General features: G+C 36.0%; 1 protein-coding gene and 1 long non-coding RNA gene across 3 annotated transcripts in view; one reads left to right on the top strand and one right to left on the bottom strand.

The window, feature by feature from the left end:
- The window catches only part of LOC107718708 (rhomboid-related protein 3-like), a 35447-nt gene extending 19343 nt beyond the window's left edge, over positions 1-16104 (top strand). For both annotated transcript variants that reach the window (XM_016525906.1, XM_016525905.1), the window contains exons 5-8: positions 4472-4584; positions 11891-11991; positions 14772-14832; positions 15833-16104. In XM_016525906.1, the coding sequence (XP_016381392.1) occupies positions 4472-4584; positions 11891-11991; positions 14772-14832; positions 15833-16104 (547 nt within the window). The remainder of the gene's footprint in view (positions 1-4471; positions 4585-11890; positions 11992-14771; positions 14833-15832) is intronic.
- Positions 5249-6054, bottom strand: LOC107718710 (uncharacterized). Its single transcript, XR_001637442.1, has 4 exons — positions 6033-6054; positions 5761-5847; positions 5457-5575; positions 5249-5346 (listed from the first exon to the last, which is right to left on the bottom strand). It is a non-coding gene; the product is annotated as an uncharacterized LOC107718710 (long non-coding RNA).
- Positions 16105-16166: the final 62 nt, after the last annotated feature.

Below are 16166 nucleotides of genomic sequence, written 5' to 3'. Positions count from 1 at the left end.
ATCATCTGGTTCCTGTGGTCTTGTCCCGGTGGTCGTCTGAGACAAGGTCTTTACAGGGGATCTGTGTCTGGGGCTCATCTAGTTGTCCTGGTCTCCGCTGTCTTTCAGGGCTGTAGAGGTCCTCTCTAGGTGCTGATCCACCATCTGGTCTGGATACAGACTGGATCTGGGTGACTGCAGTTGCAGTGTTAATTTCGTTGACGAATAATTTTCGTCAAGGACATTTTTTTTACCGACGATAACGACGATAACGAACTAAAACTCTTTTTGAATGACAATAACTATGATATACATCTATTGACATCTAATAAAAAGGGAAGGGATTTATTCAGAACGAATCTGCTGCGTGGTTTGGAGGTTAGATGCGTACATATGAACCGGCGGGAGATAAGCTAACATACACTTGCTGCACGTCGCATAAAACGTTCAAAAATGTCAATATGTGGGAGTAAGAGAAGAGCAGACATATGGATAAATCTGACGACGCAAGAGAGAACTCAATTCGGTCCGGTTTTCTGAGCGCAGACACTGAATCATATACACACAGAAAGTGCGTCTCACAGCACGCGAGTACTCTTTTGCGTCGCATGAACAGAGAATTACACACAAAATGATGCCAAATTGTCCATTTTTACGAGTATTCACGTAAACGCCGTAAAGATTATTCTAAATTTATTTATAGAAATAAATATGTCTGCTTGAAAGAATGAAGAATATGGTAAACAGGTTGCTATAAAGAATGCAATTAGCCTATATAACCATTGGCATTTCATTAAAAAGAAGGCCATGTTCTTGTTCTTTATAAGTGGTTTTATTTAATTTTAACATAAAGGTATGTTGTGTGTCACCGCAGTTAAATCGGTGTCTATCATGATAAAACCTTAATACCAAACCTATATAATGAGTTTGGAAATTTTAGAGAAATACTCAAATAAATGCACTGTAACTAAACCCATTAGATTTTAGCCGACTAAATTTACTGTAGATTTAGTCGACTAAAACTAGACTAAAACTAAAAACAATTCAGATGACTAAAATATGACTAAAACTAAATGGCATTTTAGTCAAAAGACTATGACTAAAACTCAATCAAAATTTGCTGTCAAAATTAACACTGCTGGCAACAATATTAAAATATGAATTTATATATTAGTATTGAACTGAAATCTAAGTAACTTTTCTGCCTACTAGCTAGCCAAAATACAGTAATCATCATGTATCTTATGATCTTCTGCCCACAATTAAAACATGTTCCAGAGCATGTTAGTCGTTGCATGTAGCATAAGTTACCATGAACACCACCTAAAACCATCCACCTTCTTGAAAATGAAAAAAAGCAGAATTAAACTCAAACCTGCCTGAATAGCCACTAAAACCAGCAACAGACCATCTATCAAATTCTATCATCTATCATCTATCACTAAAACCAGCTTATAGCCATCTATCAAATTTGATATGCTTACTGTACCATATATGTATTAAAATAAATATTAGAGTCGTCCAAGCCTAATATTTACTACATTTTCTAGTTAATGCTTTTGGGATACTGTAAAAAATGGTATGAAAAGAGAAAGAGACTGCTAAGTGATATGAGATACATCAAACCACTGGTATGTTACAGTTTAGTGGTCATTACACAAAAATATTTGACAGCTCAATGCTACAGTTGACAAATCTGAAGAGATGTAAATAAGCAGGAATAAACCCTTTCTCAGGTGCATATCAGGCTTTCATGGCGCATAACAAATACATTTTCTTTTTCTCTGTTGTAATTTAAAGAGTTATGTGTATCTCAAATCATCCAAAAGTATTGCAGCCTCAAAATGTGGCTCACTGCTGCTTTTAGACACTGCCAGTTTTAGATACTGCTTTGATTAGCTGTTTCTTTTCTGGCGTTTTAAAATGTGTACACCCTCAATGCAACATTTTCAGGCACACAAAGTGATAAAACCACATTTAAAAAAGCTTTTTTTCTGACATGGAGGATTGAAGGCCTGTGTCCCCGGTTGATAGAGGGCTTGAGCCCCTGTGATGTGCCTGAAGTGCTGTGATCTGTGGGGTTTAATGTTTTATATTACACTCATCTACAGAGTAATCTCCCAATTAACTCAAGCTAGTGATCCGCTCTGTCTGCTGCACCAACAGAATCCCAATAGTAGAACACACAGGCGTTTTCAAAAGTCACTCTCTAACCTGGTTTCATCAGCAGCAGTGGGTAGAACATGACTCATTCTGAGATGGTGTCACAGCATTGCAGCATTAAAGACCACATGATATCATCCACATGGTCTCAGATGATCATCAGTTGTATCAAATATAATTTTGTTTGGAGCAGAAAAAGAAACGTTCTATTTGCATTGTCCACTAACCTTTATATTTTGCCCTTCGTATTATTCTGCTTGTAATCTGGTGGATAAAGGCCATTTTAAAGGACAATGCCAGAATAAAATGAGTATGTGTGTTGTCCTGTCCTTGAAAGTTTTGAGATTCCTTTAATAAATCTCACCACACAACAGATTGCTGGGACAATTTTTAATCCACATGTTAATGCAATTCCTTAGAAAATGTATTTTAATATTTAAACTATAAACTATACTTTACACATCTTTTCACATCTTTACACTTTCTAAATGTACTTTCTTTCGCAAAATGATATTTCAATCTTTTTTATGAGTGGCGAATTTGTGTTTACTGGAGGAGCAAAGCAAGAGTGTTGTTGCTCTGATCTCATGTGGTCATATTCAGAACAACAGCATGATTACGATCAGTTCAATAAACAAGAAGTTAATACCGAGACACAATGTTGCCAGTTCTTTTTTGCTCAGCTAACAAAAATAGTTCTAAACAAAGCCACAGCAGAATTATCTGTCACACTTATTTATTAAAGTACAGTACAGTATACAGTATAGTGCGTGTGTACAGTACAGTATCATTTGTATGTGATTGTATGTAGACATACTTTTTTTTCTTAACTGTGTCTTAAATGTGTGAGTGAAATGTGTTCTTGCTTTATCAATTACAATTGTCCCTTTTATTTCAATCTTTTCATGGCTGTGATTTAATTATCTTTTATTCTGGAAACTGTGGATTTTGTTGAAGCAGAGATCAATTTCAGATCAGACCCCTATTCATAATTTAAAATCATTCATGCAAATTGTCCTGATAAGTAATTCAGTTACGTTTATATTCTGTTTCTGGGGACATGAACTGTCTCTTGTTGTATAAGATGGATTGTGCTTATACTAAAGATTGGCTAATACATTCAGAGATGTTCACTTTCGGTTCAGACATTTTATTAAAGGCTCTCCAGTTTCATTTCTTTGTTTCTTTTGTCTTCATCAGCATCCTGAATAAGTTGTTTGTCAGTGATTCTTTCTTTTGGCTCTGTATGATCATCGTACACCATGACTTAAGTTACATGCCCCAGTTATCTGAAGCTTAATGAATTTCTGGTTCTTGTTCTATGAGGATAATTATTCTGACCTTGTCCTGCTTCTTATTGTTTTAGATCTGGGTCCAGATTGATTTCTATTTGGCAATGTTGAGGAGAGCCAAGTATGTGACATGAGGAACATTACCTGTAATTAAGTGTTTCTCTGTCACCAGATATGTCACTTTTAAGTGCCAAAGTCATGTACGCTGTTGTAGATGTGAAGGACATAAAGTGTAACAGTCTTCCATGTGCAGTGCTGAAAGTCAGAGAATTAGAGCAGTTGGTGAAGTGATCAGGGCTTTAGAAAAAAGCTGGGCTAAACAAATTGGAATAGGGGTGGAATTGGGAAATGACTCATGCCTGAATCAGGTCACTCGTGTGTCAGAGCACACCCACTACCAGGCCTCATCTCTGACACATTACTCTATTCTGACAAGAATTTGAAACTTTTATGCAAGATCACCGCAACAGCATTTTCAGTTCTTCCATAAATTAAGGTTTATTGAAACAAGAGCTTGTAAAGACACAAAAATGTATTAGAAAAACTGTTCTCTGCTAATTAAACCTAATAGCGTCATTTAAAGTTACCCATAGACTGTTTAAATTACCAGATATTCTTGATTTCACCACTGACATCTGGAGGTTGATAAGGGCAGGTGGAAAAAATTAAAAGTCCACACAACCTTCAAAAACTACATGGAGATATGATGAAAGTAATCCAAATGAATAGAGCAATTTAATCCAAGTCTTCTGAAAAGACATGATTACTTTATATGATAAACAGATTTAATTAAGGCTTTTATTCACGTATAAACATTGATGAGTGCACATATGTAGAGCACATCAAATATGGTAAACAGAAGCTCAATGTGAGAAATGGATTGCTGAGATTTTAATGGGAGTATAACAAATTGTAAAAATCAAGCTAATACTGAAATAACTAAATATACAGACACTGTAATATAATGGGGGGAAAAGTATTAACCCCTTCCTCAGACACATCTGTAATTGTGCTAATGGTTGATTTATATGTTTCAGAATTGAACACCTGGGTCTAAACATGGCCATGCAGCTTTTGGTGGGTGTGCCATTAGAGATGGTCCACGGAGCTTTGAGAATAGGCCTGGTGTATGTGTGTGGCGTACTGGCAGGTGAGTCAAACTCAGCATATATTTTAAGGTTTTCTGTTTGTGATGAGAAGATGGTTTTTTTTTTAGTGCAAACTCCTTACAGTTCTCCTATTATGCATTTTCCAATATTAGCTTTCATGTATAGTGTAAAATAGCTGTTTGTGAATGTTAAAGTCTGAAAAGTTTCAAAGATCAAAACAAAAATGTATTGTCCCCCAAAATAAGCAAGTCAAGTCAAGTCACCTTTATTTATATAGCGCTTTTAACCCTCTGGGGTCCGAGGGTGTTTTGGGGCCTGGAAAAGTTTTGACATGCCCTGACATTTGTGCTTTTTTCAGTTGCTTACAAACATTTGAATGTCTAAAGTTTAATAACACCGTAATCAGCACAAACTGGGCTACAATAATATGTGAGCAGCATGTATGTACGTGATTGTGTTTTTGAGAAAACAACGTTTATGCGTGCTTAGTGAAAAACTACAATTTTAAAGTCACTGAAATAAGGCCATAAAACACATACAGAACATTTGATCACAAGACTTTTGAGAACTGATCTTGAAGTCTAGAGTTTTTGCTTCAAAATTATGTGAAAATCATCTTACTCACTCATTCACAGAAAACAATATATTGATTTAAATTTTCTAAGACACTTTTTATGTAGAAAAGGTATATGCGAGGGGGCGTGAATGGTCATGGATAATGCTGTGATTCACACCTGAGAAGACAAAGGCCCGCATAATGAGCTGCATAATGAGCTGTCAGGTGTGTGACTGAGAGGGAATTGCTACAAGAAAGAATGTGAGGAAAAAATAAATGTATATATTTTGTGTTTGTAGTTTATTTAGAATATATATAACTATCACATAAAATAACTCATGGGAGTGTGTGCATCACATGGTCTTAGCTGTGGTCCAGGTTCTTGTGCAGGCAGGAATCCCCATTTCCATGACCAAGTGGGCTGCTTTGCTTTGGCTCTCTTTGCAACAGGTTCTTTTACACTGTTATTCTCACATCTGAAATAAAAAAGCAAGCATGCTGTTTACACAAACTACATTATTAACATTATTATGATGTTCACTGATACTAGTACTAATTTATCGAAACAAAGAACACAATTACCACATAGCAAACATAGTTTACCATACAGCAAATAAATCAAATGAAAGTAACATCTGTAAAATAGTGAATGCACACTTACTCTAAGATTCTGAATGGAGTTGAAAACTGAACGAGCGCCCGCTTCCTCTGAGAGATGCAGGTGAAGGCAAGAGTGGTGTATTCGGTCCTAAAATAATTTTATAAACAATTGTAAGCATTTTTTCCCCACAGTACCTTAGTATAGTATGCATACTTCATGAGAAAACAGAATGCCAATAACAAAGAAACTACATTTTAACACTATCAACCACAAATAATATTACCATATAGTCTAGGCATAATAAAAGTACAATTACTATACTGTGCACTTACTCAGTATGATTTTCCAGCGAACTCAAAACTGAACGACACATGTGCCTTTCTTGTGCAATTATGCCAGTGATGCAGACACAGTCCTAAACGAAAACTGAAACAGTTGTTAGCAATTACCAGAAGATGCATAGCTGATAAATAAATTGCATCACTGATAAGAAAGGACGCGCGTATATGTCTGTCGATGCATCACTTATTTACAGCTTACTTGATACGTTTACACATCAGACGATCGCGAACGCCAATGACCGAGTATAAAACATTCAACATATTAACATTATAACTCACATTACTTTTATATCGTTGCTGTCTATTTTATAGAACATTAAAATCCAGTTTTTTTTATATCGACTATGCATTCCGCTAGTTTTTCAAATTGGTATGTTTCGCCGGGCTGTGAAGAAATATAGAGCTGAGTATCATCAGCATAACAGTGAAAGCTAACACCGTGTTTCCTGATAATATCTCCTAAGGGTAACATGTAAAGCGTGAAGAGTAATGGCCCTAGTACTGAGCCTTGAGGTACTCCATACTGCACTTGTGATCGATATGATACCTCTTCATTCACTGCTACGAATTGATGGCGGTCAGATAAGTACGATTTGAACCATGCTAATGCACTTCCATTAATGCCAACAAAGTTTTCTAGTCTATGCAAAAGAATGTTGTGGTCAATAGTGTCAAACGCAGCGCTAAGATCCAATAGCACTAATAGAGAGATACAACCACAATCAGATGATAAGAGCAGGTCATTTGTAACTCTAATGAGAGCAGTCTCGGTACTATGATACGGTCTAAATCCTGACTGGAAATCCTCACAGATACCATTTTTTCTCTAAGAAGGAATATAATTGTGAGGATACTACCTTTTCTAGTATTTTGGACAGAAAAGGGAGATTCGAGATCGGTCTGTAATTAACTAGTTCTTTGGGGTCAAGTTGTGGTTTTTTGATGAGAGGCTTAATAACAGCCAGTTTGAAGGTTTTTGGGACATATCCTAATGACAATGATGAATTAATAATAGTCAGAAGAGGATCTATGACTTCTGGAAGCACCTCTTTTAGGAGCTTAGATGGAATAGGGTCTAACATACATGTTGTTGGTTTAGATGATTTAACAAGTTTATACAATTCTTCCTCTCCTATAGTAGAGAATGAGTGGAATTGTTCCTCAGGCGATCTATAGCAAGCTATCTGATGTGATACTATAGCTGACGTCTGCATGGTTACAATTTTATCTCTAATAGTATCGATCTTAGAAGTAAAGTAGTTCATAAAGTCATTACTGCTGTGCTGTTGGGAAATGTCAACACCTGTTGATGCTTTATTTTTCGTTAGTTTAGCCACTGTATTGAATAAATACTTGGGGTTATGTTTGTTTTCTTCTAAAAGAGAAGAAAAGTAATCAGATCTAGCAGTTTTTAATGCTTTTCTGTAGGATAGGTTACTTTCCCGCCAAGCAATACGAAATACCTCTAGTTTTGTTTTCCTCCAGCTGCGCTCCATTTTCCGGGCTGCTCTCTTTAGGGTGCGAGTGTGCTCATTATACCACGGTGTCAGACTGTTTTCCTTAATCTTCCTTAAGCGTAAAGGAGCAACTGTATTTAAAATGCTAGAAAAGAGAGAGTCCATAGTTTCTGTTACATCATCAAGTTGTTCTGAGGTTTTGGAAATGCTAAGGAATTGGGATAAATCATGAAGATTACTTACAAAGCAGTCTTTTGTGGTAGAAGTGATGGTTCTACCATACTTGTAACAAGGATTAGAATTTACAGTTTTAGCTATATGAAGTTTGCACAAGACTAAATAATGATCTGAGATATCATCGCTTGGCTGCATAATTTCAACACCATCAACATCAATTCCATGTGACAGTATTAAATCTAGAGTATGATTTCGACAATGAGTAGGTCCTGAGACATGTTGTCTAACCCCAATAGAGTTCAGAATGTCTATGAATGCTGATCCCTTTTCATTATTTTCATTATCAACATGGATATTAAAATCACCAACAATTAAAACTTTATCTGCAGCCAGCGATATAAAATCTATAAAATCAGCACATTCTTTAATAAAGTCTGTATGGTGCCCTGGTGGCCTGTATACAGTAGCCAGTACAAACATCACAGGGGATTTATCATTAACACTTGTTTCTCTGGATAATGTTATATGAAGCACCATTACTTCAAACGAGTTATACTTGAAGCCCGCCTTCTGAGAAATACTGAAAACATTGTTATAAATTGAAGCAACACCTCCCCCTTTACCTTTTGGACGTGGCTCATGTTTATAACAGTAATCTTGGGGGGTAGACTCATTTAAAATAATGTAATCATCAGGTTTTAGCCAGGTTTCTGTCAAACAGAGCATATCTAGTTTATGATCAGTGATCATATCATTTACAAAAAGTGCTTTCATAGAAAGGGACCTGATATTTATCATTGTTTTTTATTTGTTGAACATCAATTAAATTGTTACTCTTAATTTGGTTTGGACGTTTTTTGTATTTTCTAGTTCGGGGAACAGACACAATCTCTATAGTGTGATATCTAGGTGAAAGAGTCTCTATGTGCTGAGAAGCACCAATTCTGAACTGCCTAAAACATGTCACAAGTAATCCCAGCCTTACTTCCTGCAAATACAGGATATGTTACATAGGTTACAAAAAAAAACAAAAAACACATTGGTTACAAATTTGCATAATTTCCACCTATTGTCTTCATTGGCTGCCTGTGAACAACGTGTACTTTGACCCGCCTTCAAAAACTGTAGTCGTGGCCTGGAAGAGTTTGGTTTGTGTTGTCGCCATATCTAGAAGATGCTGTTTTCAGCACTGTGGAAGAAAAAAAACACTTTGCATGTATTCCCAAAGGATGAGGATGTGAAGGGTCAGTGGTTAAAATAAATTTTTACATTCACACCACAGCAGTATAACTCCAACCTTTTGTTGTGTTCCCATCATTTTACTGATGACTGCTTCTCAAATCTTGCTGAGGTCAACATTGGATTTGCAAAATGCTTATTCACTAAAGATAAAGCAGTACCCCCTTTATTTGTTAAGAATTATATACACCCAATTAAAAGCATCTCAAGGTATTTATGAAAAATGAAATTTGAAAAAGTTCATTAATAAACACAAAATAAAATACACTAATGCTTTAATTAAAAGATAGATCACCTTTTAAAAGCAATGTATTTATTACCTTTTTTTCCCCTTGAAATCAAATTACTCTGACTTCATGATGTATTGCTGCATTAACAGGAAGACAATTATAGTAACATAAACGAAGTTCCAAGTGTCCAACCAAAGGGAACGCTAATCACTTTAATGGTGAGTTAAAAAAACACATTTTAGGAAAATCAACATTAATTTATGACGTTAGCTTATGTGATGTTCTCTCAAATATTTCAGTTGCATTGAAAATTCAATATTCAAGGTAACTTTGGGAAATGAGTGAATGCAACTAGTGAAAGATAACTGCAGACATGGAGAAAATGGGTGAAAAGTCTATTAAGACTATTTTTCTTTTCTTCTTCTTCTGTTGTTATGTTGCACATTAGCAACACATTAGTGCACAGCTGCCTCTCACTGGTTTATTAATGTCACTGGTTCCTTTGTGGCTACTTGAATATTTTAAGTAAGTGTCACTCAAAACAGTAAGTAAATTGTTTTATTTGCCTTGAAAGTAGCTGTAACTTAATAAAACCTAGTAAGTATAACAACTAAGTAAAGATAACTAATTAAATCTAAGTAAGGTAAACTATTGGATTTTACAGTGTACCATCTTGTGCCTCTGAGTCACAACCTGTAAGTATGATTAATCATTTATGTACATATTTTCTACCAAGTATTCAAAATATGTAGTTTTTTTATATGTGTACATCCAGTGCACAGCTGTAACATTCTGCTAACTCAAATTATTGTCTTGAAATAATGTGGGCCCACTATTACCTAAAATTGTGTTAATTAATGCAGACTGTCTGTCGTTCTTACTACTTTGAGTAGTGATAAAATGTGGAGCAACATTTGTTTACATCAATATGTATAAAACTGCTGTGGAAGCCTTCTGAGCTGGCATTCTATATGGGAGTTTAGTTTCCGACATCCACTGTTTGCGGTAGACCAATCACAACAGACTGGGCCAAGTCCACCTGCATTTTCCATCAGCTGTAGGGTTTTATTTGAAGTGGAAATATCATTTCATTCTCCCTGATGACATTAGCAGCTAATGTGAGTGTGTGTGTGTGTGTGTTTGTGTGTGTGTGTGTGTGTGTACTCCTGGAGAATCAGCAGCAGATGTCATGAGGGGGGAGTTTAACCCCAGCCCTCACTTTACTGCAGCCCAGACCCAGAGCTGGGAAATTAGTCATACATTTTTGGAATATTTTGGAAAAAGCGCAAGTTAGAAGTTGAAATGCTTAATGCTGTTTGTAGAGCTTGTAGCATATATAAACCAGTCTAGTTATGTAAAGTTGACCAATTTTATACTGCACTACTTTGTCAAAAACCTTTTTGAATTACAAAGCCAGAGGACTTACCTGGTCTGATCTTATGCCTAAACTGAGTGGCATTTCAGAGAAAAAGCTTCACAAATGAAAGGACGGATATTGTTGTATAAATACCGTCTGTTTTTACAAAGAGAAAAGACTGAACCAAGCTAACTAAGTGTAAAGAATGCAATATCTGATATTGATATCTTTATATATTTATTCATTTCATCAATCAACCAATAAATAAATAAATACAAATATTAACAGCTTTGAAGCCTAAAATACAATATATTTCTGCAACAGAAGTGCAGTATGTAAAAACCATGAGGGGAGCGTGTCCCGAATATTCAGATTAATGGTCATTATATATATTTTTTTTATTCTTACATTATTACATTTATTACATTAGCTTCTCCCCAATCGTAAATATGTTGTTACATTATTGAGTTACTCACATGAGGGTGAGTAAATGATGACATAATTTTCATTTTTTAGTGAACTATACTTTTAAAATCTGATGGTTCTTCTGCACAATTAAATTCCTTTATTAGCTCATGGATGTGGTATGTGTATTCACTCTGTGTGAATGTGGATGTACATAATTACACCTTTACAAGGAACTGCCATTCTCTGCCTAGAGAAACTTGATATAGTAATTAGAGGTTGCATGTCTCCACATACAGACGTCATACTTTTTACACTTGTTTTTGTTAGTTTTGACTGCTTTTATTGTCCTCATTTGTAAGTCGCTTTGGATAAAAGCGTCTGCTAAATGACTAAATGTTAATGTAAATGCATTACACACTTGAAACAGAATAAACATATGGTACATTGTGCAACCTGCATTTTTAAATTAATAATTGTACATAATAAATAAGAAATTATAATAAATATATATTTTTAAAATATGTTCTATTTAAATTTCTATCATAAAGTCTCAAGAGTCATGTGTTATGAATAAAATCTTCACAGGGATGCCTTGATACAGTAAATTGGGTTTCAGTTTGTTCTGATTTTATTTAAAACACCCACATTAAGGAATAATTACAATTTTATTACAATTTTGTAGTTTTCACACCCATTCCATCCCCATTATTTTCTTTCTTCTGGGAAACACAAAAGGAGATTTTAGGCAGAATGTCTAATGAATTTACGATAGCTTTTAAGTCATTGTTCATTGATACTCTTTCCATTTGCCGGCTTTTAAATCTCATTTGCCATCATTAGTTCAAATGTCATTTGGTCAGTGGTTAACAATGGTTTTTGTTTCATATGATTTTGATTCCACTTTAAAAGAAAGTGAAAATATTAGTGATGCCTGAACATGTTTGTGTCATGGTGACTCTTGTCTGCATTGTCTTCCTGCAGGTTCATTGGCTGTGTCAGTGGCTGACATGACAGCACCTGTGGTCGGTTCATCAGGCGGAGTCTACGCTCTGGTCTCTGCCCACCTAGCCAACGTTGTCATGGTAATCAAGAAATGACTATATAGAAAATTTAGAGAATTAATATTGTTCAGCATCAATATTATGCTTAAAAATATCAAATAATTTATTAATCACAGTGGTGACACTAAGTGGTACTGTATGTGTAGAATATAGACTTCAATCTTAATTCAGCTCCTGTTTAAAATCTCTTTTGAAAAATATCAGGATGCCCATGACCCAGACTGTCAAGATAAATAATGAGTGTGAAGTTCAGCCTGATGTCTCTTGTCACAAGCTATTAACCCTCTGACGTGTATGTGCCTGATTCATCGGCCTCTTTTTCCACCTTTATTTCAGACACAGATTATCAAATGTCTGAAAGATTGCAAGGTTCGTCTTTTAGCCATGCATATGATATATACAGTGCCCTCCACTAATATTGGCACCCTTGGTAAATATGAGCAAAGGTGACTGTGAAAATAAATCTGCATCATTTATCCTTTTGATCTTTCATTCAAAAAATCCTATTATGAAATAAATGTTATTCTCTAGTTCATGGTGGCCACAATTATTGGCACCCAATTATTGTAACGTCTTTTTCCCAAGATAACAGCTCTGAGTTTTCTCCTATAATGTCTGATGAGTTTGGAGATCACCTAAAAAGACATCAGAGACACAGAATCACTCCAGATCCTTCAGATTCCCAGCTCCATGTAGGTGCTTCTTCTCTTCAGTTCACCCCACTCATTTTCTATAAGGTTCAGGTCAGGGAACTATGACAGCCATGGCAGAAGCTTCATTTTGTGCTCAGTAACACATTTTTGTGTTGATTAAAGATCTAGCGGCATATTTAACCGTGGGCATGGGGTATTTGTATCCCTGTTTGCACCAAACCCATCTAGTGGGTTTGCTGCCAAAAAGCTCTTTTTAAAGTTTCATCTGACCATAGAAGCCAGTCCTGTTGATGTTCCAGTTGTGTCTTGGATGAGCGAGGAGGATTTTTCTTGATACCCTCCTGAACAACATGTGGTGATGTAGGGGCTATGTGATTTTTTTTAAGCCTTCTGACCCCAAGACTCAACTAATCTCTGTGATTCTCCAGCTGTGATCCTGGGAGAGTCTTTGGCCACTCAAACTCGCCTCCTCACCGTGCATTAGGATGACATAGACACACGTCCTCTTCCAGGCAGATTTGTAATTCAAGTTTTTCAATTCAATTCAATATGGTGTTGACATGAGTTCCGCTCCGACTCTGCTGGGGTGCAGGCCATCAGCGCGAAAAAGCCTAGGACGCTCCCAGAAAAGATTCCAATTATTAACAAAGGGCAGTTTCTGTTCTTTACACCATGACAATAAGCATTCATTTAAAGCAAAAAGTCTACTGAACCTTTCGTGTCCTCGTCGATACGTGGGAAGCGGTCCTGACACGATGAACGTCGTCGCGGGCGATGTGCGGCACACTGTCTCGATCAGGCTCCTGAAGTCCCTCTTCAGTGTCTCCGTCTGCCGCAGCTTGGTGTCGTTAACCCCCGCGTGAAGCACGATTTGTAACATCTTTAGCTACTTTCTATTTCTGAACCTCAACAATCTTGTTCTGCACATCAGGACTGTATTCTTTGGTTTTACTCTTTGTGATGGATGATTAAGGGAATTTGGCCTTTGTGTCCTTCTATTTATAATCCTGTGGAACAGGAAGTCATGGCTTGGCAATTTCATGCTCCTATAGTCACCCTGGTGTGCTAAAAATAAATTAATATGAATGGGAATATACTTCAGAGTTATTTTACTCATGGGAATTTGCTGGGGTGCCTACTTGTATTGGAGAAAAACATTCATTTCATTATGTGAGTTTCCCCCCACTTTTCATTGTTTTACTTCAATGAAAGGTTAGAATTTTGTGTAGTTTTTGAATGAAAGATCAAAAAGATAAATGATGTAGATTTATTTTCACAGCTGCCTTTGCTCATATTTACCAAGGGTGCCAATATTAGTAGAGGGCACTGTATAATAGGTTGTGTTTGTTTTGGTCACTGCATAAATACGTTATACTTTTATTAGTTGTTCACTTCTTGTTGCTGTTTTCTTCAGTGCCTGAACAGAACCAATGCCTAATTTTCCCCAGAAACATAATTTTGTTTTTTTCTCTTGCACCATCACAGTCAATAAAGAATCAATATATAGTACATTGTGTAACTTATATATACATTTCAAAATAATACAATACAATAATTGTCTAGTTTGTAGCTCCTCCTCCTCTGTCACTGACCAATCAAAGACCTCTGTGCTGCTGCCCGAAGCTTTGACCTTCTCTCTAAGTGAATGGAGGTGTTTTGTACTGACCTGGTCAGAGTCATTAAATATTATCACCAGGACTGTCCACAGTTCCCTCCAGTCAGATAATAAACCCTTCTTTACTTGCTCAGCATTTCAGATAGAACTTTTAGAGTCAACACTGTTACATGGTATGGACTCAGATTACACATAATCTGTCTACAACAAAAACTGATCTTTCATTATGTCAAATCAAATTTGACTCGGTTATTATTTATAAAACCCGCAAAACAGCAAGCCAAATCTTGAATTAGCTGAAGAATAACAGGTGCTAATGCTGCTCCCTTTGCCAGATGTCACCGCATCACTGAAAATGCCAGAAAAAGTATCCTTCTCAGTCTGAAGCAACCTTGAAAAAATGGGGTACCTAAACCAATTCCCTGGAACAACACCAGAACTGTCTACGAACAAATACTGAAGTGTTTTCTCTCTTAACTACCAATTTTCTTTTCATTTCTCCTAATTTGATGTTTCTCTCCCTCTCTTCACAGAACTGGTCAGGGATGAAGTGTCAGTTCAAGCTCTTTCGCATGGCAATGGCTCTGGTGTGCAGTATGTAAACTGTTTTTTTATGTTATTCATGCTAAAATAGTTTTTTGTTTATGAAACTGTAATTCAGGGGGATTAACAAAATGTGTGTAAGTATGTATATATGTATATATATATATATATATATATTGCTTATCGGCTGATTTTTTATTTTATTTATTTATTTATTTATTGGATATTTAATTGTGCATTCTCATTTCCTCATTATATGTTTTTTTATTAACTATTCCATAAATATTTTAACTTTTAATCTTTTCACTTTTAATCTTTAAAAATAGTAGATATAATGTAAATGTCAAAAATCCATTTTATAATTTTGCAATGCTTGACTTTAAATTCAGCATGAAAAACAGAATTTTAAAATAGTTGTCAGGGGTTGTAGTTCATATGCTCAACCATTTAGCCAGGAAAATCAACACCACAAACTACACAAAATCACAGACAGCACTGAACAATGAACAGAAAGAACTTAAATACACAGAGGGAATAATCAGTGGAACAGGTGTGAAGTTAAAACAGAAGCCATTGGAACAAATAAAAAAGTAGCAGGAAAATGGGAACAACATGAACACTAGAACAAAAACAAAACAGAGCATACTCATGATAATAGTCCAGTTCTTCCAGAACTAGGATGATACAGTATGTGCAGAATTGTTCTAATCAATGAAACTGCATTAAGTCATTTTCCCCACAATTGTATTGTACATAAGGTGGTTTACTAGATAAGATGACCAGCTGAATGCTACTCACTTCATCTTGGCCTATCAATAATTATAGGTACCAAATACCTGCGAATAGAACATTTCTACAATGACACGGATAACTGAAACCTTTTGCATCCACTGTCAGTATAAGTTCAAACTTAAAAATATAAACATAAGCAAAACATAAACAAAAAATTTACTTAGTGCACTTTTAAGTTTACTGTATTGAAGATTTGCTGTCTTTTTTAAATGAAATGTGTAATATATGTAAACCTTCACATCGCTTTCTGTATCTACAGTGAGTGTGGAGTTTGGTCGTGCCGTCTGGCTTCGATTCTATCCCCCAGCCTTCCCGCCATGCCCTAATCCCAGCTTTGTGGCCCATCTGGGGGGTGTGGCAGTGGGCCTCACCCTTGGCGTTGTGGTTCTTCAGAACTATGAACAGCGTTTGCAGGAACAGTCCTTATTCTGGATCTTCTTCAGTGTCTACACACTCTTTATCCTCTGTGGAATCTTCTGGAACATTTTTGCTTATAGTCTCTTGGATGTCAAGCTACCCCCACCTCCATGAAGCCCAGAGTTTGTGTGTGTGTGTGTGTGTGTGTGTGTGTGTGTGTGTGTGTGTGTGTGTGT

Source organism: Sinocyclocheilus rhinocerous, unplaced genomic scaffold, assembly GCF_001515625.1.
Source record: "Sinocyclocheilus rhinocerous isolate Xijiao unplaced genomic scaffold, SAMN03320098_v1.1 scaffold1715, whole genome shotgun sequence".
NCBI classification, from domain to species: domain Eukaryota; kingdom Metazoa; phylum Chordata; class Actinopteri; order Cypriniformes; family Cyprinidae; genus Sinocyclocheilus; species Sinocyclocheilus rhinocerous.
The sequence above is the reverse complement of the archived record's forward strand: the minus strand, read 5'-3'. Positions and strand labels throughout refer to the sequence as shown.